The following is a 25,764-nucleotide window of genomic DNA, read 5'->3' as shown; positions in this document are numbered from 1 at the left end:
TTATACTGCTGTAAAATCAACCAAGTAAACTTTTAACATCACGAAGGTGACCATATAAACTTTCAATAATGCTATTGACTGCGCTAAAATTTTCCGCGGAAGAACCGATATCAGATATCAGTATCTGCAAAACTAGTTCTCCAGGGAGCTACAGCCACTTGCCACAAAGTTTTGATTCTCTAAAGTAATATATTATCATAAATATCATCACTTGGGATGGGAAGAAAGATGGGAACTACGTGGAGGTGATGACGGATTTCTTGTGCTATGTACAGTTTGTGGGGGCTATATGATATCTAGGCATATGTGGGGATTGAGTCCGTGACCAGAAAAACAGGTTTGTGCCGGCGAAGGGCAGCTCGCCATGAAATTCCTGGTTCTAAGCAAGTAAAATTTAACACATTGTTGAGTTGCATTTGGCTCTGTAAAGCACTATTCTATTGCTTTTAACGTGGACTTTGAGGTACTGCGGATGCTGCCATTGGCATGCAAGACTAACCTCCTCCAAGAATCTCCTCTTCAGGTTGTCGTGTGATTAGAACCATGATTAAGGAGGTCTTTCTGAATTTGAAAGCCAAGCGTTGACTTATCGCTATCAACACCATCTTTCCTAGCAGATAAATTAGTGGTTGCCTTTTCCTTCATGGCTTCCTTTTCCAATTTCTTCTTTTCAACATCAGCCTGTCTTTCATTCTCCTCTCGTGACTTTTTGAACAATTTAACAAAAACAACCAAGATTTGTGTCACTGCAAAATGCAAGCATGATAAAAGGAACATCAGTTAACACCATTGACATTATAAAACTAATTTCTATGAGACTGCAAAGACAGCTTCAAAATCCGCAAAATGACAAATAAGAATTTTGGTTTTTGTTAGCTTGTTTGTTTTTTTATGATTCATTACAGAAGAATCAACGACCCAATTAATCAGAACTTCCATGCCAGGGATAAAAATCAGAACATGCCAAATCTTGTATACCTATTATTGCACAAATGCCAAAAACAACATCAAGTGAACTATACTGCGTCGTATGAAAAGAAGAAATAAACAAAAAGCATTGGTTATTAACCTTGTTCAAAGGGACAACGAGCCGGATCCTCTCCAAAGTACTGAGACAAGGAATCTGCATTTCTTCCCTGAAAGATAAAGAATGAGGAATTTAGGGATAAAACCAGTAACTGCATGTAATAACTACATAGCATCTAGAGTTTGTTGAGGCCTTACCACTTCAGAATACAATGAGATAAGTGACCTAACTTCAGATTCAGCAGTGTCAAGGAAATTCTTCAAGACCTGTAAAGGGGGAAAATGTTGGTTCAAGAGACATAAATGAATATATCAATACTAAGAAAATTGTACTCAAGGTTATCTTTGTGAGCTTAAAAATGTAGCCAAGCATCTGTACTCATGCTCACCTCTTGAAAGCCAGTGGAGATGGCACCATCATTTACTGAAGTGGTGAGTTCTTGTTCAACCTTTTCAAGGCCTTTACTCACAGCTTGCATTTCTTCAGCCAGAGTTTTCAGTTGAATCTGGTAAACCAAAGCAGGAGGAAACAAGTTATAAGAGAACATATCGGCTTCAGTGACAATCAGCAAGTTACAAGTAATCAAGGAAGAAGCTAGCGCTAAGAATCTATTAAGGATACCTTAGAGGCAGCTTCTAAATGAACAAGGTCCTTATCAAAGTCTAGTAACTCCGGCATTTTCTCAGCTAGTAGCTAGAATCAAGACAGCAGAACAATTAAGGCATCCCATGAATGCCCATACCATTAGAATAATTTTTGTGGAAAATTTACAAAAGTGGGACACATCTAAACTCATAAGAATAAATTAAACACAGCAAAAAGGTCAATCAGTTATAAAATACAGCATTAAACAAACAGAATAGCAATAGGCTAAGTGTATAATCTAAACCTATATATGAAGATATAATCATCAAACAAGTAGAGCACTGGCATTAATATTTTCTGTTCTTTTGTTACTAGCAAGTTCTTCAAGAAAATGACAAAAAAAAAATGAGAATATCAAGCATTAAATGTTGTAACACTTACTCAGCTAACAACATGATAATTTGAAGTTTCTAGTTTAAGCTTATCTACCTTGCACAAGTAGTGCATTAATGTCATTTTATTGTTTCTTGCACGAGTATCTGATAATTTAAGAAGACTGTCCAATTTGAATCCTACAGCAGATCCTGCAATAAAGATGAGTAGTATGAAATGAGAATGTATAATACAAGAAGAGGTATAAGGCCTGCAAATTTAAACAACCGAAACTATAACTTTCACAAGCAGAGTGATACCTCGTGCAGTGCCCTGATTCAAAGCATTTCCCAGAGTGAGAATTGTTTGCATTATCTGACGCAATTTCGCTGATTCTTTTACCTGAAAATATATTGTGCATTAAATATGCAGAACAAGCAAACATTCATCTTCGTACTTCATAACCAATTATTTTTAAAGATACCTCTCTAGTAGCATCATTTATACTATTCAGATTTCGTCTTAAGTCATCCACCTGAGGAAAACATATGATGAATGCCAAGTTATCCCACGAAAATAGCATTCTGAATCAAATTTGAGTAATCCAGAAATATACCTGACTAGAAAAGGTAATTCTGAACGCAAATACTCGCAACTTAGCTTCAACTCGTGGAACCTTCATCAACTCCAGGAAAAACTGAGCAACAAAATCTTGTTAGCCATCTAGATACAAGCAGTGCATGCATTCAAGGTAACAGCATTGGAATTTACCTGTTCACACTTTCCAAGCATTTCCTTGTCACCTGTATAATTCTGCAAATATTAACAAGAGCATGTAAGTAACAGCAAATAAATAACACATTGCCTTTGTACTGCAAATAAGCATACCAAATTTACATGACTCATGCTGTCACCATAAATTTGGTTGGTGTATTTTTTAAATTAATTAATCTGCTAAGGCTTTGTTTTGTTGATTATATTACAATATTTAAAGGATTAATTTTGTTGTTAAGAAAACTTGGGTTTTGATTCATAAACGTTACCTACAATTAGCCATCATGCATCCCTATAACATATCTCACACCATCCATGCAGTTAATAGTACTTCACATTTGCGTTTAACCATGCCAAAAGAAAAACAAAATAAATTAGCATGTACTTTTCTCTCTGATAGAATAAAGGATGTGCTAACTTCAGCTCCAAGCCTAATATAAAAGAAGGCCAAAAGGCTCCCTTTAAACTGAAACATCTTAAACATCGAAGCAGCAAGATCTCACATGAGACATTCATTGCAAGTGTGCTCCAGAAACTCAGAGCCTAAAAATCTATAACATAGTAAAAGAGACATTATTATTGTGACTTGCAGATATTTGGTGTACTACCACAACACTTTTGTACTGAGTTATTATGACTTGCAAATATTTGCAAACTGGAGTCATAATTTTGTGAAGACTAACAAATCGTTGTAATTTGCACATCAAATGAATGGTTGTACCATTCATTTTTCTCATTCTTTTCTTTATAGTATTTTCTTTTTCTAATTTATTTGCTCTATATTTAACTCCATGCTCTTTAAAAATATATTTTGGTTATATCAGAAAACAACATAATCAGCACATCTTTAATTATTTGAATTTCTTGTCGATATTCTCTTCTTTTTTTCAGAGTCATGAGTTAGATACAAGAATCAAATGTGACAAAGTAGCATGTATGAACATATGTGATATATTGTTAGGTGATAAAAGAATAGATTACCCTCAGCATTTCCATTTCTTCCTTGGTAGGACAAAATTTGATGAGGTTCTCAACCTGGTCAATGTCTAAAGCTGAGGAATCCAGAGCTAGAACTGCTTTCTGAGCATACAGATGAAGATAAAAATTAGGAAAGCTAAATTCAGTCCAAGCCAACTGAATGGTACAAGTTGTAAAGTAGCTGACAAGAAAGATGGACTTACAATCATGTCTGGCAAAGGAATTTTAATTTTTGTGAGCATTATTTCACAATTATAGGCTCTTCGCAAGTCTACCTACAGAAAGAAATTCAACCAAAAACTCAAGTCATTATAAAGATAACTCTTTGTACTTCTGAATTCAAAGAGAAGATATTTCTTGATCAAAGTGGGAAGAGTTAAAAGCACTTCCCTTTTACCAGTTGTGTTCAGCAGATGCCGAATTTAAAAATCGGTGAGAAAATGAGTATTTGAAACATCATTATATCTAATTGTTGCCCAACAGTAGACTAGCTCATTTTCAATTTTGATATGATCAATCCCACTACGGGCATGGTACAGGTAAATCAAACGTCAAATTTCAATTGTCATAAGTGCCAATAAGTAAAATGTCCATGATTTACATGAAAAGATCTCACTGCTTTGTTATTTTGACAATGATGACAGTAAAAATAGCTGCAGAAGAAAAAAAACGACTCTAACACACATGCGCATACACAAAAAGAAGAAGATTTTTAGGTGGTTGTAACTATATCACTGGCTTTGAAGCATCAGCTCACTAATTTGAAGGATTCAAAGCCACTTCTTTTATGTGACAATGTGTAAACCAGCTCTATATCAAATTTAAAACTTGTATTTACAATACTCTAGTTTGCAAACTGTGGTGCAAAAGGAGCAAAGATGGTTAAGAAAGTCAGTTATTGGAAGTTGTATTGTGAGATCACTCAATTTCAAGCATTGAAGTCCTTGAGATTCTTCAAGTGGCTCCTGAGCTCCATACTTCATTGTTATTTTCTTTATCACTTACTTGTTTTTAGTGTTGTTGCTTCTTATTTTCACATAATTGACAATATTGATTTTGGTGTTCATCATACTGAAAAAATTGGGAGTTTGTTGCGCACCAATCAACCAATTTATGCTAGATTCATTTTATGATTTAATTCAAGCACCAAAACCTTGAGTTCAATCTGAGGGAAAATCTAGTAATCAACAAGAATTATGGCTTGCACATAATACGCAGCAATATGGGGAACTTTGAATTGTTACTTCTAAACTCTATGAAAGTATCAATTCTGCTCCCTTATAATGGACATTTTTTCAAGCCAATTTTCGAACTTCATCCATAAAAGTAGAGTTCGAATTCCAAATCCTGCCTACGAGGCATTATAAACTAGGCTCGTTAGATCAGCCTTAATCTCCTATTATACAGCCTTCAGCTTTGACATGAAATTTATTTACTGTTAGTTCTCCAGGTTAAACTTCTGATATTATTCAAATTAAAAGCTTAGCCCTTATTTTGAAAAGAAAAATTAACGCTTTTAATTCAAAAGGAAGACTTATTGTTTAAAGTAGCAAGTTATCACATTGATTCTCTCTTCTTGAAAATATATTACTGAAAAGTACAGAGAATCTGGACTAATACAATGCAATAAGTGCGCACCCATTTAAACAAATATAACACCTTACCAATTGCACTTTCTCAGGTTTGTTAATGTTAGAACCACGTCGACCTCCAGCTTTAATACTGCCTTTCCCATCTGAAACAGAGGCTGCTGAGAACAAACTTTCAAGTTCTGATATATCAATCTCAGGAGCCCTGCTATCAACATTCATCGGGTGAGATCACTAATGCAAGCAAGATACATGCTATAACATATGGAAAGGGGGAAACATAAAATGAGTGGTTGAATTACTGGAGAGTTTCTGAATTCATTCTGTGAGTTCCAAGTAAAATTTGTGTACATTTGTCAAAGTTAATCAGCATAAAGGATATATGTGCATCTCAATGAGCTATCAAGCAGGCAATGTAATGTTGATCTTTAACCATATGCACAAACCTTGATTGGTTTTCCTGTTTTTGCGAGTCAGCCCACAAACTCCCTTGCATTGCTCGAGTAACTTTAACCCAATGCAGGGGCTTTAGAGAAGCTCTCTTGGGGGCATTACCAGACCCGCCAGCACTTCGACCTCTTACATGGCTACTTGCCCCTAAAGAAGCTTTTCCTCTTCCTGCAGATGGAGGTGGAGGTGGTGGCACGTTAGAGCCCTTTGCTCCAGGAGGTGGAGGTGGACCTGGTACTGAGGCACGACCAGGTGGTGGAGGGGGAGCTGCAGGAGGCTTGGGTGGCGGAGGCGGAGGCGGTGCTGTGGAAGTGGGACGTGTAGGTCCAGGTGGAGGAGGAGGTGGCCTTGGGGCATTAGTAGGGTTGCGACCAGGAGGAGGAGGAGGAGGAGGTGGCCTTGGGGCATTAGCAGGGTTGCAACCAAAAGGAGGCAGAGGCGGAGGTGGAGGAGGTGGTGCCCCACCGATACAACTAGCAGTAGGTTTTGAACTTGAAGACAGTGTCATAGGAGGAGGAGGGGGTGGTGGTGGTGGCGGCGGCGGCGGCTGTTGTGGTGATGTTTTAACATTATTAGTTGTACTCATTGAGAATGGCGGCAACGGTGGTGGTGGTGGAGGAGGCACTGGAAGCCGCTGTGGCACAGAGGATTGTCTATTTTTAGAAGAAATAGGAGGAGGTGGTGGGCCTTTAGAAGAACTCAAGAGGGGAGGTGGAAGAGGTGGTGGTGGTGGTGGGCCTCTGCAGGTGGGAGGAGGTTGTGTACCAGAATCTTTACTGAAGTTAGGAGGAGGAGGAGGAGGTGGTGGTGGTGGAGGGCCTCTGCAGGTGGGAGGGGGTGGTATACCAGAATCTTTACTGAAGTTAGGAAGAGGAGGCGGGGGAGGAGGTGGAGGTGGTAGCAGACATGTATTATGAGAGGCAGGTGGTAAAGAAGCATCTTTATTGAAGAAGTTGGGAGGGGGAGGTGGACAAGGAGGTGGTGGAATATCTCTTTTACTAGTGGGAACTGAAGCTGTTGATAAATCTCCACTAGAGACATTGGGAAGAGGAGGTGGTGGTGGAGGTGGTGGTGGAGATTTACTATTGCTAGTAGTAGTAGAGGGACGTGGAGGAGGTGATGGTGGAAGAGGGGGGGGAGGAGGGTATGGGTCTAGCGGAGCAGCCACTGACAGAGGACTTTGGTTAGAAATAGAAGATGGAGGATGGGGCGGTGGTGGTGGTGGAGGTGGTGGTGGTGTGCGAGCAAAAGGGGGTGGTGGAGGGGGTTGAGGGGGGCATGGAGAAGTCAGAGTTCCTACACCTGCAACTGATAATTGTTGATGAAGAGAGGATGGTACACCCTTGACTGAAACTTGAGGTGGAGGGTCTGTAGTTAGATCCAAATCCTGTGGATCATTACTTTCAGCAGACAAGGGAACTGACTCAACAGTATTTGACATCAATGGTTTCATTCCTTCAGCTGTAGACTTGGAAACATAATCAAATGCTTCATCCGAACTATCAGCAGTGCTAGATGCATTATTTTCATCTTCAGAATCAACAGGTGATGCATATGAACTCACTTGACTTTGCATTCTTGAAAATTCTCTGGCATCACTAATGACTGATAGCTGTTTAAGCAACCACAATGCAGCATCGTCACTGTTATCAACCCACTCAACGCCACTAAATAGTTCTTGAACTCTTGAAAAGGCTTCAATCGGCAATCCACCTTTTTCCTCACCATTTAAAATTGTAGTTGGAGCTTGCGGAGAGGAGATGCTCTCAACCTCCCCAAACAGAACCTGAACTTTGACATGTAATTTAATCAAATGGAATGCAAAATTGAGAAAGAAAAGAAACGGTTCATTTGATAATCAATTCACCTCTGCACGGAAGCCTTTAGGATACCGCTCTTTTGAATCCCAAAGAATGTCCAAATTGTCAGAATTGAGCATCAATATATTGGACCGAATAAAAGCGGTATTAAACATTACACGAAACATCATAACTTCCCTTTCAGAATCCAAGTCCAAATGCAGACACTCCAAGACAACATCTCCTTGCACCAAGCATTGAATGTCAATCTTTATCACATCACAGTCCGCCTACAAAGAAAGAACAGTCAATTTCACATTGCCTTGGGAAAGATAAATTGAGTATAAAGTAATATGAAATGGCATAGAACAGCAAGCCTCTCACCTGGCAGTAGTGCCGAAGGGCAGACTTCTTCTTCTTCGACGTAGAGAAGAGCATCTGCGTAGAAAGTCCACCCTTTGTGTGTAAGTTCCTACCAAAAATACGAATGATTGGCCTACACCCATTTCCAGCATCAAAACTGGGAATGGCACGAAAAATGACACAATCCAAAGAAAGCGCCCGTTCAGGAGGTGGCCACTCAGGTGCTATATTTCTCCTAGCCACATACTGAAGATAACGAAGTTGAGATGGAAAAGGATTGAGTGGCGACAAGAGCTGCAAGAACCCTTTAGGAGCCTCTTTATGAACAATCTCAAGAGTCCTCTTCTCACCACTATGCAACTTCCTAAAAATCAAGAAACTGGCCAAAAGAAATGCCAACAATGGCCAACTCCCTCTCTCACAGTGAAAAAGGATAACATTCTGATGATTCCCTTTCGAAAGCCAACTATCACAAACACGAAGAAAATGCTGAATCAAAGACAATGGCAGCAATGGACAACCCTCATACTGCCGCGGATAATCCATTACAGTAACATCATACTGACATAAAATTTCTGCAAGCTGACTCCGTTTCTCGCCTTCCCGAAAATTAAAGGCCAGAAACGAAGAGTCCGGAAATTCCTCATATAATTCAGTTATTATTTCGTGCAGGTAAATTTGGTACATTCCATCCGGTAACACATCAGTGGAAAAACAAGAATCAAACACTGCAAAACACACATAATCAACAAAAACACACAGAATTAACACACAGAACGCCACATGTTGTGAAAATTAAATAAATCGAAAATTAATTACCGTAAACTCTATCAACAAATTCGAGTAAGCCATCAGGGGGTCTCCGGTAAAAGAATCTACTGAGGAGGGACATTTCTGTCAAAATAAATTTACATGTGTTTGTTTGTTGTAACCTGAGGAATGATAGCAAAAACTTAGAATTTTTTGATTAAGCTACAAGGAAAAATAAATTAATTGAAATGAAGAGATAAATTTGAAATTTGAACAATTTTAGGCTCGTTAAACTTTCTAAGCTGCCAGACAGAAAGAGAAGTGAAGTGAGAAAGAAAAAAACCTGAAGGAGAGGCAAACTGCGTGTTTTCTTTCAGATTTGAGTGCGGTGGAAGTGTTGCTGCTTTACCTTTCTCAGTTTTTTGAATTTTCAATTTGGGAACGGGAAGGCAAGGAGGCAGGAGTGGAGAAAGAGTTTTTTCTCCTATCTCGTTTGTTGGTTTTTTGAAAATTAAATAATTATGGAACCCAGATACGTGTACTGGCCCATTTGCTGGTAAGAAGCCCATTGCAAGGCAGCCTTTATTTGGAAAGACGATAAAAGGCCCCAGTTTAAGGATCGATTTGGTAGATTTTGAAAGCGCGTCTAAGAGGTTAATTAAGTCTTTTACTTGTCAAGTAATAATTGAGTACTTCCTATTCCCAAGCCACAACAATAGTTTCCGAGATTTTGTGATGCTGATTATTTTGTAAAATTATTATTTTTTACATATTTTTTTTATTATTATTATATTAAAATTACTAAAAAAATATTTTTTAATGCAAATATCAATTAAAATTGGAAGTTTTTAAAAATATAGTAATGGTTATTTTTTCAAAATATTTTTCACATAGAAATATATTAAAATAATATTTTTTTTATTTTATAAAATTTACATTTAACATAAATATATCAAAATAATAAGAAAATATTAAAAAATTAATTTGAAATAAAAAATAATAATTTCTAAAAATAATTTTTAAAACACCAAAATAAATATGCTTTTTGTTAGTGCTAGTTTGGCATTGAATATCAAACAACAATTAAATTTTTTTAAAAAAAAAATTAGAGATCCCTATGAACCCACACTCAGGCTAGAGTTTGGAACACGGAGGCAAACAGAGTTTTTGCTTGAAGCATTTCGACTCAAGTAACGTGCATCTGACAGCGGACGGAAGCTGATGGCAAGCTCACCACGAGACGTTCCTTCGACTCCATGAGAAACAACTTAAAAGAAATCCAGAGAAACTTGGAAATATGGTTGGCCAGAATTATTGGAGATCTTAAAGGAGTTCTGGCCAGAGATGATGCCTCTTGTCAACGTGAATATTATATTTCTAGTATCCTTCTGTTCAATAGAATTTTCTGACTGGTAGTCTCAAGAACTGATCTAACTGAAATACACAAGCCCTTCAATAGAATTTGCTTGAATTATTGTGGAACGATCATATTTCCACTGTGTTTGTGGCAGCATCTCTATCAAAATGAAGCCATCACCTTGTCAAAACAAAATGCCGGTCTTGGTATTGTGGTATTAAGTCAAGCCTTTACAAATAGGTTTTCTGTGTTTTCTGTCCATAGCTTGAAGTGATGGAGACAGTTTCCTACAGATGGAGGAGATTTAATGCTATTTAATTCTGGAGAAGATAGGTTTGGGTGGGAAGTAATCACACCTTTTGATTCATGTCCATGTGCATGAGGAAATCGAAATCACATCACTCAGGGCGGCAAGCAATTATAAAAAATACATGGAAAATCGGTTTCGTGCGATGTTATTTATGTTGAGACCAAATTACATTCGTCACTTGAAAATCAACAGTCTTGCTCAGGTTACAGTAGCTCCAACCTGCAAACTGCAATGTACTTGTTTCCTGAAGGTAGGAGTGAAGAAATATCTCCACCCAAGTTCGAAGATCACTTTTTTTATTCTCTTATTTTTCTCTCCCTTCTGGAGTAATTACTGGAATTAAAAACCGGTTCCATTAAAAATTGTGAATCGCCATATCAGTGCAATCAGTCTGTCATGGTTTCTCGTGGGAATTCAGAAAGGATCAGACAACGATAAGAAATTAACTAAAAATCATTCAAAACATAGTTCCAAACCAGTTTTAATGGAAGCACACGCTAACAAAACTAACTTAAGGGGCAGAATTCAGAGAAAAGTTTCAATACAACAGATTATTAACTTGTGTTTCAACTATTTCAAACACAAGGAAATATGAACATAAATAAAGGGTCACTACACTAGGCAGAAGCAGCAGCTTCTTCCAGCAACTGCTTAACCTTGGTGATATAGTCACTCATTGCTTCCTCCTTGGATTTCCCTGAGAAGAAAAAAAGGAAACAGTTGTGTCAAAGAAAATAAACCAATATCCTACAACCATGAATTTCAAACCAATACCTTCAACAGCCTTCCATGCATCCCACTTTGCCCTGTCCCTCATGTTGAAAATTCCAGGGCGGCCTGCAGATTGCCATAAACAGTACGAGTCAATAAAAAGACAGTCGGAAGAGAAAAATGTTGACTTCAATAAAGCTATACTTTTGATCAAGAAATTAATCAGGGGAAAACCATCTGATCATCGGAGCAAAGAACTCACTGGTGTCCACTGGTCCAACAGTGGCTTGCTTGTAGAGCCCATAGAGAATAAGTTTGTTCTCATTTGTTGTATTTTCTGGCAGTGTCTTGGCTTTCTCAGCGTGCTCCTCAAATTCCTCCTGCAGAGGCCAACCCAATTTGTGACGTCAATAAACAACTTAAACGTCAAGCGTGCCAAATAACTTAGCCGAATAGCTGAGGCAAAGTGTTTTGTATTTCACGTCTATTTCCAAATAAATTGCATAAATCTCGTGTCTTGGAAAACTTGAGAAGGAAATGCATCATATAAAGAGAGAATCGATTGCCTAAATAGATGTCAATCCATGACTAGACAGTGACTCTAAGTATAAGTAAGATAGACTGCAAAATATTACTAGCCATCAACTTCCCATAGATAGCCCTGATCTCAGATTTGACTAGAAAGGAAAAAGGTTGACAAATAGATGCCCTGATCTAGCTTTGAACCAGAGTATCATGACCACAGAAGTCATTACAGCAGCATGCAAAACCACAACATTGCAAATTTGATATGTCCAAACATAGATCTTCAACAATACTAAATAATAACCAATCAAGAAGAAGAAACAGATCTGAAAACCAAAGAATCTAGATTCGAATTAAAACAGAGCAGCCCAGAGTTTTTCATGCACTTACACTGGGATACACTAATAACCATGAAAATTAACACTGCCCCTTCATATACAAATCCAAGAGGACCAGACATGAACTAATTCTAATGCATAATCCAAACTGATAAAAGCAATCAAACAATCAAATCCCATGTCAGATCTAATCAATAGAGGTTGATTTTCAATAACCATTCAAAACAAGAGGTTAATTTACATGAAGAATGAATTACATAGGATTGCTGTACCTGCAAACCCATTGCGTTACTTGAAATGGAATCCGTCTGCTTCTTGATTTTCTTTTTAGATTGAACGAGGAGGAGGAGGAGGCATGTTATATAGTGTAGGAGTGGTTTCAGAGTTCACCACTTCGTTGATTGAGGAGCTCATTCATTTAACGTTTGTGCGTAGTTTCTACACGTGGCTTGTTTGGGTTGGTTAACGTAAATGTAGTAGGCCAGGGGCGTTACAACCAAAGATTTGGTGAAGATAGGTTGTAATAGCCTAATAGGTTGCTTTTTTATTTTGCAGCTGTCACCGAAAATATATTAAAAATATTTTTTTATTTTAAAAAAATTATAATAATTTAAAATTTTAAAATTTTATTTTTTTAGAAAAAGATTGTTTGATACGAAATTTAAAGTTCCCTTATCTTCTTTCTTATATAGAAGATCATTGAATTTCTTGTTGCTACAATAATTTCTAATTCGTTCATGACTTGAGGTGGATCGGATGATTCGCTTTTTTTATTTGAAAATAAAATCTTAATGGTACAATAAAAATAAAAAAGAAAAAAAATCTAGTTGTTTGTAACTGTTCTCAACGGCCAGAAAATATTTTTCACAACCGTGCATTTTGTTTCTCTAGAATTACAAATTTCCATCCACAGAATCATAATCAACTCACAAGTTTTATGAAAAGGTAGAAAAGAAAAGAGAAGAAATGAATTGGCACAAAATGCAAAGTAAAAGAGATAAAAAGGAAAAGAAAGGAAATAAAGAATGAGTATTGAAGACATGCTAGCTAGTTTGTTTGCTGAAATGTTTTTTTTTTTTAGAAAGTGATTTTGTTGGAAGATAAATTTCTGAAAAATAAATTATTTTTTAATGTTTAGTATTATAATGAGAAATAAGTTGGAAAATAGTTTTAAGTGTTTAATTATATTATGAAAAATAAGCTGAAAAATAAATTATTAATATTTTTTTAAATTTATTAAAATAATGATGAATAAATCTTATCAATTAAAAATTTGAATGAGAATAAAATTTTAAAAAAATAATTTTATAAATTATCTCAAATAAAATAAATAACAATAAAAAAAATAGATATCAAATCTAATAAATAAAAAAGTTGAAAGATGATGAAATAAAAATATATAATTTTATAAATTATTTTTAATAAAAAAATAACAATAAAAAAAATAAAGACCAAATTTGATAGATAAAAAATTTCAATTAAAAAAATAATAAGAGAAAAGAAAATAAGAATCATAAAAATAAGAATCAAAGTTGATATAAAAATTAAATCAAATCAAATTTCAAGGGATAAAATTGAAAAAAAAAGATTCAAAACAAAATATATAACAATCAAAAGTTTAAGGATCAAATTTAATATAATCAGCAAGTAATAACATTTCTAAATTTTTCACAATTCCTAGAAAAGGTTTTCCGTTCAAAATAAAAGGAAAATACTTTTTCTAGAAACCAAGCTAGTTTTTCCTTTAACCATAAAGTATTTTTTGTTGATCAATTTTTTTAATGACAAACAAACGCAAGAAAAATTTAAAAGTGATTTTCAAGAAACTATTTTTTATGAATCAAATGAAATCTAAAGCTCTAATAATAACATTTTCAGTGTTATCAAAAAAAATCTTAACAAAATAAATATATAAATAGTGAATGTCTTGAAATGCTATTAATTAAAGCTAGAGGGGTCACACGGAACGCCTAAAGATAGAGAGTAGCCCATTTGCTGTTCATCTAGCCCAACACAACTAACATTCGAGCCATGCCTGAATGTATAGAAACCTAATATTTTAGATCTAAACTTGATCCTGACCTGCCTCATTCATCTAATTTTGTCTCCATACATATCTTTAATCACCACAGAGACTTTTTATTCACACAATTTCTTTTATACACAATACTTCTTCAATGCATTTCATGCATTACTTCTCTAATCAATTGTTATTTCATGATATTTGACCTAAACAACATCTTTATCAATGACATATATAACGCAATCACTTTTGATTCTCTAAGAAAATATAGCCACCAATAACAAACATGGCTAAACACTTGATGATTTAATTTTCTTAAAAAATATTGTTTTCCATAAAATAATTTCAAGAATTAAGTTTATAAATACCTAAATCACATGTAAGAGCACGCAGGTCTTGGACTCTGTACCCAGACTCCATGCATAGACCTGGATTTCCCATCACTCCCTGTAGCTTCGTTTTATTTTTTTCTTCTTTATATTGTTTTATCTTTTTGTATTTATTTATTTAAGTATCGAAATGTCTTCTATGCCCATAAAAAACTTGATTTTTAGTAACAAATCGGGCAACAAAAAAAATCTATATTCAAAACCAGTTATCAGCCAAAAACACAGCCATAAAGAAGTCACATCTAGTTTGAAACTTTTTCGTGATCTAATCAGATCTTTAACAACGAAGATGTAGAAAACAACTCAGATTATTCGGAGTGATGTGAGAGAGAAATTCTATTAATCCTTTTATCTGCATACATCTCTCTTGTCGTATCCTTCAACTGAACATGCAGAGTTTCTCTATCTCTTCCTCTACAGTTATATTCCAGTTTTGTTTCTTTGTACAGTGACAGTGACAGTGAGAGAGAGGGAGAAGGAGAAGGGGAGAGGGAGAGGGAGAGGGAGGATGATTGAAACAGAGCATATATGCACGCAGACTTAGGAGATTGCAGAGTCCGAGAAGGGAAGGCTGAAAGTGATCACAGCGGCAATGTTATCACTGCGACGAGTCCACCGTGTCCTTCCCGGAATGCTGCAGTCATATTTTCACCGCATGGCCATGAAGCAGAGAGGATGACATGCTGATTAATTAAGATTTAAGGGGGCGGGGGGGGAGGGGGGGCTGCTTGATCGGGGGTGTTTAAACCTCATGATGGATATAAACAATAAAATTCTCATAAATGATCTAATTTTAACATGGACATGTCTACCATCTTTGATCAGGACAGAGATGTATATGTGATCCCTGTTCAAACCGTAGGTAGGCGTTGATAACATCTTCAAATTAACTCCTTTTATCCGAATTAAAAATAACCTTTGCAATAATGACCATGAAAATACCATGAAACCACCTTATCAATTTCGTTTCATTTCTCCTTGGCACTTTATTTAAATTTTATAGAAAAATACTTGTCTTAATATACAAAAATCAGCCCCAAACTAATGATATACCATTTTAAAACTATAACAATAATAACTATTTTCATTCTAATTTTGATCAGAGTCCAGGATTGATTCTTCTAACATGCGACACATTCCAGGTCAATCCTCTAATTAAGTTTTCAAAATTATAATAACAATTACTTTTATCATTATGTTGACTTAGATCAAACCAAGTTAACCCTCTTTAACCAGTAAAAAAGCCTTGCCTTATTTTGACTTTTGAGTTGTGTTTTAAAACTATGAAAATAACTATTTTTATTCTTACATTGACCCAGCTCAACTTAAGTTTACCCTTTCATCTTGTGACCTGAGTCTTATCATAGGTTGACCGCTGAGTTGAGTTTTAAAATTATAATAATAATTATTTTTATTTTCATATTGACTCGAGTCCATGTCAACCCGACCAGTGACCCCTGTCTAATCCCCAGTCAGTTTTCATGTTGGGTTTTAAAACTACAATAACAATCACATTTATCCTTGTGTTAACCCAGATAAGCCTAGGTTGCTCATCTCAATCCATGAATTAGGCCTTATCCATAATCAACCTGTAAGTCGGGTCACCACTTGTCAATAGATCAATAATAGAGGTTTAAGTTAAAAAATATATATATAGATTGAACTGAAAAAAAACTGAGTTGTCTGGCAACTTAGATAAAACTTGTCGATTGTTTTTGCAAGAATTTTTTTTTTTAAATCTTGATTTTATAAGAAAGATGATATAATTATTTTATAAATAACAACTCTTGTACAAAGAAAAAATCAAACTTTCCTACCCTTTTAATTGGATAAAATATTCTCTACTAGAACATGTAATAAAAGTTTTTATCTAGTATACCAAACAGTATATTAGTGTGGGGGTTCATATTTTACAACTTTTGCTTAATCACATGTAAAGCACACTTTTGCACATGGAATCCATAAAAGGTGTCCATTGGGGAGTGCGTGGTTGTCTTTTAATAATTCCTTCCTTGAGAGAATCTCATCACTTGGCACCCAATTCTTTTTCCGAACAAATTTGGCACCGGATTCCATTACACTATCTTTTTCTCTCTCTCTTTTAATCATATATATTTAGATTAATTTATAAATATTTCCATTAATTTTCAGAAATTTTTAAAATTAATGATTAAAAAATTTTCCAATAATTCTAAAATTTATACACTTAAATTAATAATTTTTAAAACATAAATTTAAAATCTAACTAGTTAAGTTAAGCTATAATGTATATGTTGCCAAGCTTTTTATACCCTTTATTTTATTTTACTTTAATGTATTTTTAATCTTTCATTTACTGAAGTTGCTAAAAAATTGTTCTCTCTGTGTCTCAGTCCTCGCTACTCTGTGACAATCACGTGCAGTTTCCCACTTTTTTTTTAATTGTTGTCTGGTGGAATCGTTTCAGATTCAACCGTCGAATTGAGATTTTTTTTTTTAAATTAAAATAATAAAATCCGAAGAAAGATATATAACGCGGGTGTGCAACAAGAATATTTTGCGTGTTTAGAAGTATAGTTGCTGTTGTTTTTTAAAGTATTTTTCACTTAGAAAAAGTATGCTAATAATATTTTTTTATTTTTTAAAAATTATTTTTGAGATCAGCATATCAAAATGATTTAAAAAACATCAAAAACATATTAATTCAAAGCAAAAACAAATAAAAAAAATTTCAAATTTTTTCAGAAGCGCTTTTAAAAAGCACTCCCAAAGCTTTAGCTATTCCATTAAAAAAATATATTTTTTTGAAGATAAATCGTGTGCGTCAAATTAATTGATGGAATGATAATTCTTTTGCAGGTTTAATAATATAATTGAAAATCTATTTTTTAAAAAATAATATTTATATTAAAAAATTATTAAATTCATGCTTTTAAAACATTTTTTTTAATCAATGATAAATCTATATTTAATGAGCTTAAAAAAATCTTTAAAAGCCATCTTTTTTGGGCTAAGTTAAAAGAAAAACCCAATCTTTTTTAGGCTAAGTCTAGAAAAAAAAATTTAGTTCCATAAAAAAAAACTACATTTTGAATCTCACTCTTCATATATCTTTAGATATATAAAAAATTTTCTAAGAATCATTATATTTTTATTTTCATTAATATTATTTAAGGAATAGTGTATAAAAATCATCTAAAAACTCATCATATTTTTATCAATATTAAATAGATATATTAGGCATATATTTTTTAATATATATATTAGAGATATTTTCCATTAGTATTCATATACATATAAAAATATTTTTTCTATTTAATATTATCATGTCAATATTATACTTTAACTTTTCATTCTATAAAAAGATACATATGTTATAAATAAATCATATGTTAATTATGGATTTTCATATATATATATATATATATTTATGAAATTGATTTTGAGACGTTATTTCTTAAAAAAAATAACGCTTCCTAGTTCCTAAAATACAATTACCGACTCACTGCTCTATTTTTTTTTTTTTTAAAAAAAACAATTCTGCGAGAATGAAATGAAAAGAGAAATATATTTCAACCTTTTGTTTCACCACAAAGTCGGAACATACAGTTGCGCACGGAAAGCGACGCACCCAATCTCCAAAAGAAAACGCCGTTGAAAAGTAATTATGAATGTCTTCATTACCCAGTTTTGTCAAATCTGATTTTTGAGTTTTTCAGAGCTTTTCTTCCCAATTTCATCCGCGATGTCTTTTCTTCTTTCTTCATGGTATGTTTTTATATCCCCGCTTTCCATTCTCTCTCTTCTCTCTCCCTCTACCGCTCTATTTACAACTTTCCTTCTTTTGTTTCTCATCAGTCTTTTCGTTTATTATTATCCACTTGAAAAGGCCGAGATTCTTTTTTCTTTGTTATGTTTAGTTTTATGGATTTGATTAGATATATTTCATGTTAGAAAACCCATTTTCTGTTTTCTTGAATGATGCTCATTTCGTTGCTCAATTTTGAAACTTTGTGCTTATGTTTTGCCATTATTTAGCTGCGTTGATGAGTCAGTTTCGTCTTGATTTTGTCTTGCTTTGATTACCTACTTGATAAATCATAGAGATCCCAACTTTTTTTTAATGAAGTTAGAACCTTATGTTAAGTGCAGAAACTGAGGAACACAGCAGCAAATAAGCAACAACCTTCTATTGCAATGGGAGAATACAATGGTGTTGCATATGTGGATGTTAATGAAGGATCTTCTTCACCTAAATTGGACAACATTAAGAAAGTTTCAGTTTTGCACCTCATTTTTCTCATCTTCTATGAGGTTTCCGGTGGACCTTTTGGAGTGGAGGATAGTGTTCAGGCAGCTGGTCCGCTCCTTTCACTTCTTGGGTTCTTGGTATTCCCATTAATATGGAGTGTTCCCGAGGCATTGATTACAGCCGAGATGGGTACCATGTTTCCAGAAAATGGAGGTTATGTTGTCTGGGTTTCAACTGCTTTGGGTCCTTACTGGGGTTTCCAGCAAGGATGGATGAAGTGGCTGAGCGGGGTGATTGATAATGCTCTGTACCCGGTTCTTTTTCTTGACTATTTGAAGTCGGGAATCCCAGCTTTGGCTGGTGGTTTACCAAGAGTTGCAGCTGCTCTGGCTTTGACATTTCTCCTCACTTACATGAATTACATGGGTTTAGCTATCGTGGGATGGGTTGCAGTTCTTCTGGGGATCTTTTCGATCCTTCCTTTTGTCGTTATGGGGCTAGTGGCGATTCCGAAGTTGGAGCCTTCAAGATGGTTTGTGATGAATTTGCATGATGTGGATTGGAATTTGTATTTGAACACTCTGTTTTGGAATTTAAACTATTGGGACTCAGTAAGTACTCTTGCTGGAGAGGTGGATAACCCGAAGAAAAATCTACCTAAAGCTCTCTTTTATGCTTTGATCTTGGTTGTTCTTAGCTATTTCTTCCCCCTTTTGGTTGGCACTGGTGCTATCCCACTCAACCGTGATTTGTGGACTGATGGGTATTTCTCAGATATTGCCAAAATTCTCGGGGGTGTTTGGTTGAGATGGTGGATCCAAGGGGCTGCAGCAATGTCAAATATGGGAATGTTCGTGGCTGAAATGAGCAGTGACTCTTTCCAGCTTCTGGGGATGGCAGAGCGAGGAATGCTTCCAGAGTTCTTTGCCAAGCGGTCTCGGCATGGCACACCTTTGATTGGGATTTTATTCTCTGCATCTGGTGTTATTTTGTTATCATGGCTAAGCTTTCAGGAGATCATAGCTGCAGAAAATTTTTTATATTGCTTTGGAATGATATTGGAATTTATAGCATTTGTACTGTTAAGGATAAAATGTCCTGTTGCTTCACGGCCTTACAAGATTCCTGTGGGAACAGTTGGAGCCATTCTTATGTGCATTCCTCCAACCATACTGATTTGTGTTGTGCTAGCTCTTTCAACAGTCAAAGTGATGATTGTGAGTCTGTTTGCGGTGGCAATTGGCCTTGTGATGCAGCCCTGTCTCAAATATGCCGAGAAAAAGAGGTGGATGAAGTTTTCTGTCAGTGGTGAACTCCCAGACCTTCATGAAGGTAATCAGGAGAGAGTTGACTTCTTAGAAGACTAGTCAATAATATTTGACACATGCCTGCCCAAAACCGTCATGCTGCAGCTCAGAAAGATAGTCATGAAACAAGCAAGTGGTAGCTAGTGTCTATATATGCTTCGGCTTTTTGAAATGCTTAGGAATACATGCCCCGATACCTGTTTATCATCCTTGTTTTAAAGCATGGAAGATGAAAATGATAGTTGAAAAAAGCAAGAAGAAGCGAAGTTGGGGAAGGAACTGGTGCAAATCATGTTTCTCAGTATGTTGTAAAACTGTCTTAGAAAATTAGCAATAGAGTTTGAATTTGTTTTACAGCATCTGTTTGATTTAGGACTTTTGATAATGTTTGAATGGTTTGGCAAACAGCATTGGACAAGCATTCTTGTTCAGGTTCTACATGTAAATTCTCTAGTGGCGTAGAGTTCCCCCTGTTTCTATGTAAGTTAATTGTGATAGTTTTTATGGTCATGGTTTAAAAAAACCTGTTTTATAAAAATTATTTTTGATTAAGGTTGATTTGATATTTATATATATGTGGTTAAACTGTGGTTGAAATTGAGGTTGAATAAAAAGTAATTTAATGTATATATGTATTAGTATTAATTGTTTTTAATTTAAATATTGTAGATTTAATTACTGTTAAGTCTGTTATTATATCATGAAATAAATAATATTATATATATATAAAAAAAATTTATTATTTCATTAAATTATTTATAATTTCATCACGTACGAAATTTATCCGAGAATGACTATAGTTTTCATAGTTTTTTTAGTGTACAATAAAATTAAGCAAAATATCATTAAGAATAAAATTTGAATTACAATCAAATTCTGTAAAGGTTACGCCATCATGTAATCTTTTTCTAATTTATATAATATTATTAAATAATATTAAATATTGGATTTTTTTTAATAAAACACATTTTAAAAAAATTATATTTTTTTATTGTTTACATGAACAGTATAAATGAATAAAATCAATGCATTTTAACAAATATGCAAAGTGCCGACAAAGCAGGTATATCTTGCTTTTCCCCGACCTACGTGTCTATGTGATTTTAGGTGCGTTCCATGAACTAAAAAACATTGTTTATCACTTTAATCAAACATCATAAAATTATAGGCTCCGTTTGTTTGCAGGAAAGTGAATTCCGGGAAAGTATTTTTTAATGTTTGGTAGTGTTATGGAAAATAAACTGGAAAACATTTTCCAGAGTTTGATTGTATTATGGAAAATGAACTGGAAAATAATTTATTAATGAATTAATTTTTTTAAAAAATTTATCTAATATATATAAAATATTTAATCACTTACAATAATAAAAAAAAAGAAATCTAAAATGTATAATGATGAATTTTTTTTTTTATTATATCCTATATTCATACAATTAAGGGTTTAATAGGAGAATTGATAAGTTTTGAGACTTAATTGAGCTTTGAATTAATTCAATTAATTCAATTAAGGGTTTAATTGGAGAATCGATAAGTTTTGAGACTTAATTAAGCTTGGAATTAATTTAATTAATCCAATTAAGGGTTTAATTGGAGAATCGATAATTTTTTAGACTTAATTGGACTTGGATTTAATTAAATTAATTAAAGCAGAGACTTAATTGAAGAACTATTAAAGTTTGGGGTCAAAATTGCACAATTAAAATCCAAGGACTACATTGAAATTTTCACGTAAATGTAGGGGGCCAATTACAGTTTAAACCAGGAGCTTAATTACAAAACTGTTTAAACTTCAAGGGCCAAACTGAAAATAACCATTAAACACCAAAAATGGTGCCGTTTCTAGACACTGTTCATCTTCCTCAACCGTTCAGCCGCCCGCCGCCACCATTACACCTGCAATCAATGGATGAAACAACATTGTTCTCTGGCTATAAAAGCCAGAGAACGAAAGACCACAGAAGAGGATCACAGAAACGAAAGGGTGGGGGAGGAGAAAATAAACGGGCTTTTCGTTCCTCTGTTTCTTCTCAAGGAAACAGAGGAGGTGAAGAAAAAAAGCAATGAAGGAGAGGAGAGCAGAACCGAAAGAGAGGGAGAGGCTAAACCCAGACACAAAAAAACCAGTGAAACGAGGGGGGAGGAGAAAATAAACTGACTTTCATTCCTCTGTTTCTTCTCAAGGAAACTGAGAAGATTAAAGAAAAAAAGCAATGAACAGAGGGGGAGGGAGATTACACAGAGGAGAGAGCAAACTTTGGCCAGCCACTGCACCTTCATCATCGTCTTCTTCCAGGTCAGTGTTAGTTGCGACTTCGGAGGCAAAAAAAAAGGAAATGAACGGAGTATTTGGTTTTGATGAAATAAAAGAGAAAGAGAGACTGTAGTATTTGGGCAAATGAACGGAGAAAAAAAAAGGAAAGTGTTTTCCTTTCTTTAACAGAAGGAAAACATTTTCCTTTCATAAGTTTGACTGGAATTTAGATTCTGTTAACTGCTTTTCCAAATGGTTACCAAACATGGAAAAACAAGGAAAGTGAATTCCAAGAATTCACTTTCCTGCAAACAAACACGCTCTATAGTTTTTTTAAAATATAATTACTGCCGTGTAAACAAACACACTCCTACACGTGTTTCCAATTAAACTGGTGAGGGTTGATCTGAATTGCCTGGATGACAGGGAAAAACTTAATTTGGCTTTATTTTTAATTTTGTACACTATTTTTTCTTTTTTAAAGAAGTAGGTGACATATTGACTTTGTAGTAAATATGACATGTCATCTCTAATCCCATCTTCTATCACCGAAGAGATGGCTTGAAAAACATACTAGGGTTTTATGAAAAAAAAATCAATTTTCAATCTATTTTTATTTATAAATATAAAAAAACATTTTTTATAATTTTAATATACTAATTTTTAACTATAAAAAAAAATCGATTCAAAAACACATAAGATATGTTGTCTGTAGCCTAATTTCGAAGTGGTTGAAAATTAGAATAATGTTTTTTAGATTCAAAAATCTAATTTTAACTTTATTTTCATATAAAAACACATTAAAAAATTCTTTATAGCCCTAATATAAAAATTATCTCACAAGAAATCAAAATCAATTCAAAAATATAGAAGACGTTTCCTCATTAGCCCAATTTCCTATGAGGTGGTTGGAAAAATGAATTAGAATTTTTTTGAATAAAAAAATCTAGTTTTCAAAACTTTTTTTTATTTTTAGTTTCTATGTTTTTAAAATATCATGTTTCAATTTATAAAAGAGAGAAAATATTGAAAATATTGGTGGTTGGCCATGTTTGGATAATAATTTTTTTTTTTGTGAGAGAATATCATTTAGGTATAAAGAAATTGATTTTAATGTGAATAATTTTTTTGTTTTCTCTCTCCCTCTACCGCTCTCTTTACAACTTTCTTTCTTTTGTTTCTCATCAGTCTTTTTGTTTATTGTTATCCACTTGAGAAGGTCGAGATTCTTTTTTCTTTGTTATGTTTAGTTTTATGGATTTGATTGGATATATTTCATGTGAGAAAACCCATTTCCTGTTTTCTTGAATGATGCTCATTTCGTTGCTCAATTTTGAAACTTTGTGCTTATGTTTTGCCATTATTTAGCTGCGTTGATGAGTCAGTTTCGTCTTGATTTTTATTTGCTTTGATTACCTACTTGATAAATCATAGAGATCCCAACTTTTTTTTAATGAAGTCAGAACCTTATGTTAAGTGCAGAAACTGAGGAACACAGCAGCAAATAAGCAACAACCTTCTATTGCAATGGGAGAATACAATGGTGTTGCATATGTGGATGTTAATGAAGGACGTTCTTCACCTAAATTGGACAACATTAAGAAAGTTTCAGTTTTGCACCTCATTTTTCTCATCTTCTTTGAGGTTTCCGGTGGACCTTTTGGAGCGGAGGATAGTGTTCAGGCAGCTGGTCCGCTCCTTTCACTTCTTGGGTTCTTGGTATTCCCATTAATATGGAGTGTTCCCGAGGCATTGATTACAGCCGAGATGGGTACCATGTTTCCAGAAAATGGAGGTTATGTTGTCTGGGTTTCAACTGCTTTGGGTCCTTACTGGGGTTTCCAGCAAGGATGGATGAAGTGGCTGAGCGGGGTGATTGATAATGCTCTGTACCCGGTTCTTTTTCTTGACTATTTGAAGTCGGGAATCCCAGCTTTGGCTGGTGGTTTACCAAGAGTTGCAGCTGCTCTGGCTCTGACATTTCTCCTCACTTACATGAATTACAGGGGTTTAGCTATTGTGGGATGGGTTGCAGTTCTTCTGGGGATCTTTTCGATCCTTCCTTTTGTCGTTATGGGGCTAGTGGCGATTCCGAAGTTGGAGCCTTCAAGATGGTTTGTGATGAATTTGCATGATGTGGATTGGAATTTGTATTTGAACACTCTGTTTTGGAATTTAAACTATTGGGACTCAGTAAGTACTCTTGCTGGAGAGGTGGATAGCCCGAAGAAAAATCTACCTAAAGCTCTCTTTTATGCTTTGATCTTGGTTGTTCTTAGCTATTTCTTCCCCCTTTTGGTTGGCACTGGTGCTATCCCACTCAACCGTGATTTGTGGACTGATGGGTATTTCTCAGATATTGCTAAAATTCTCGGGGGTGTTTGGTTGAGATGGTGGATCCAAGGGGCTGCAGCAATGTCAAATATGGGAATGTTCGTGGCTGAAATGAGCAGTGACTCTTTCCAGCTTCTGGGGATGGCAGAGCGAGGAATGCTTCCAGAGTTCTTTGCCAAGCGGTCTCGGCATGGCACACCTTTGATTGGGATTTTATTCTCTGCATCTGGTGTTATTTTGTTATCATGGCTAAGCTTTCAGGAGATCATAGCTGCAGAAAATTTTTTATATTGCTTTGGAATGATATTGGAATTTATAGCATTTGTACTGTTAAGGATAAAATGTCCTGTTGCTTCACGGCCTTACAAGATTCCTGTGGGAACAGTTGGAGCCATTCTTATGTGCATTCCTCCAACCATACTGATTTGTGTTGTGCTAGCTCTTTCAACAGTCAAAGTGATGATTGTGAGTCTGTTTGCGGTGGCAATTGGCCTTGTGATGCAGCCCTGTCTCAAATACGCCGAGAAAAAGAGGTGGATGAAGTTTTCTGTCAGTGGTGAACTCCCAGACCTTCATGAAGGTAATCAGGAGAGAGTTGACTTCTTAGAAGACTAGTCAATAATATTTGACACATGCCAGCTCAAAACCGTCAAGCTGCAGCTCAGAAAGATAGTCGTGAAACAAGCAAGTGGTAGCTTGTGTCTATATATGCTTCGGCTTTTTGAAATGCTTAGGAATACATGCCCCGATACCTGTTTATCATCCTTGTTTTAAAGCATGGAAGATGAAAATGATGGTTGAAAAAAGCAAGAAGAAGCGAAGTTGGGGAAGGAAATGGTGCAAATCATGTTTCTCAGTATGTTGTACAACTGTCTTAGAAAAGTAGCAATAGAGTTTGAATTTGTTTTACAACATCTGTTTGATTTAGGACTTTCGATAATGTTTGAATGGTTTGGCAAACAGCGTTGGACAAGCATTCTTGTTCAGGTTCTACATGTAAATTCTCAAGTGGCGTAGAGTCCCCCCTGTTTCTATGTAAGTTATGCAAGTTAATTGCCCTGTTTCCATGTAAGTTATGTAAGGTAATTGTGGTTGTGGTTTAAAAAAAGTTATTTTATAAAAAATATTTTTGATTAAGGTTGATTTGATATTTATATATGTTTGATTAAAACTGTGGTTAAAATTAAAGTTGAACAAAAAATAATCTAATGTGTTTGGTGATATATATTAATATTAATGGTTTTTAATTTAAATATTGTAGATTTAATTATTGTTATTATATTATGAAATAAATAATACTT

At 34.8% G+C, this 25,764-nt stretch overlaps 4 protein-coding genes across 5 annotated transcripts; 2 read left to right on the top strand and 2 right to left on the bottom strand.

The window, feature by feature from the left end:
• Positions 1-47: 47 nt before the first annotated feature.
• Positions 48-9,190, bottom strand: LOC118028715 (formin-like protein 14). The gene is made up of 18 exons (XM_035032412.2): positions 9,031-9,190; positions 8,757-8,869; positions 7,959-8,665; positions 7,643-7,864; positions 5,772-7,561; positions 5,401-5,530; positions 3,940-4,011; positions 3,740-3,838; positions 2,756-2,797; positions 2,601-2,681; positions 2,469-2,519; positions 2,305-2,386; positions 2,102-2,196; positions 1,649-1,720; positions 1,416-1,532; positions 1,225-1,293; positions 1,070-1,136; positions 48-746 (listed from the first exon to the last, which is right to left on the bottom strand). Exons 2-18 carry the CDS (start codon positions 8,827-8,829, stop codon positions 520-522), a joined length of 3,996 nt encoding a protein of 1,331 aa, XP_034888303.1. The 5' UTR covers positions 8,830-8,869; positions 9,031-9,190; the 3' UTR covers positions 48-519.
• A 1,601-nt stretch (positions 9,191-10,791) lies between these two features.
• LOC118028718 (acyl-CoA-binding protein) lies at positions 10,792-12,359 on the bottom strand. The gene is made up of 4 exons (XM_035032414.2): positions 12,201-12,359; positions 11,328-11,445; positions 11,129-11,191; positions 10,792-11,051 (listed from the first exon to the last, which is right to left on the bottom strand). Exons 1-4 carry the CDS (start codon positions 12,210-12,212, stop codon positions 10,972-10,974), a joined length of 273 nt encoding a protein of 90 aa, XP_034888305.1. The 5' UTR covers positions 12,213-12,359; the 3' UTR covers positions 10,792-10,971.
• A 5,529-nt stretch (positions 12,360-17,888) lies between these two features.
• Positions 17,889-20,430, top strand: LOC118028719 (probable polyamine transporter At1g31830). 2 transcript variants are annotated; one of them, XM_035032415.2, is made up of 2 exons: positions 17,889-18,087; positions 18,472-20,430. In XM_035032415.2, the coding sequence occupies exons 1-2, from the start codon at positions 18,085-18,087 to the stop codon at positions 19,936-19,938; spliced, it is 1,470 nt and encodes a 489-aa protein (XP_034888306.1). In that variant the 5' UTR covers positions 17,889-18,084; the 3' UTR covers positions 19,939-20,430. The 2 variants fall into 2 exon arrangements, with proteins under 2 accessions (XP_034888306.1, XP_034888308.1); XM_035032417.2 differs by having other exon boundaries at positions 17,914-18,087; positions 18,467-20,430.
• A 2,786-nt stretch (positions 20,431-23,216) lies between these two features.
• On the top strand, positions 23,217-25,522 carry LOC118028720 (probable polyamine transporter At1g31830). Its single transcript, XM_035032419.2, has 2 exons — positions 23,217-23,348; positions 23,612-25,522. The coding sequence occupies exon 2, from the start codon at positions 23,657-23,659 to the stop codon at positions 25,076-25,078; it is 1,422 nt and encodes a 473-aa protein (XP_034888310.1). The 5' UTR covers positions 23,217-23,348; positions 23,612-23,656; the 3' UTR covers positions 25,079-25,522.
• Positions 25,523-25,764: the final 242 nt, after the last annotated feature.

Source organism: Populus alba, chromosome 3 (assembly GCF_005239225.2).
Source record: "Populus alba chromosome 3, ASM523922v2, whole genome shotgun sequence".
NCBI lineage: Eukaryota > Viridiplantae > Streptophyta > Magnoliopsida > Malpighiales > Salicaceae > Populus > Populus alba.
This window is presented reverse-complemented; position numbering and strand designations above follow the sequence as displayed.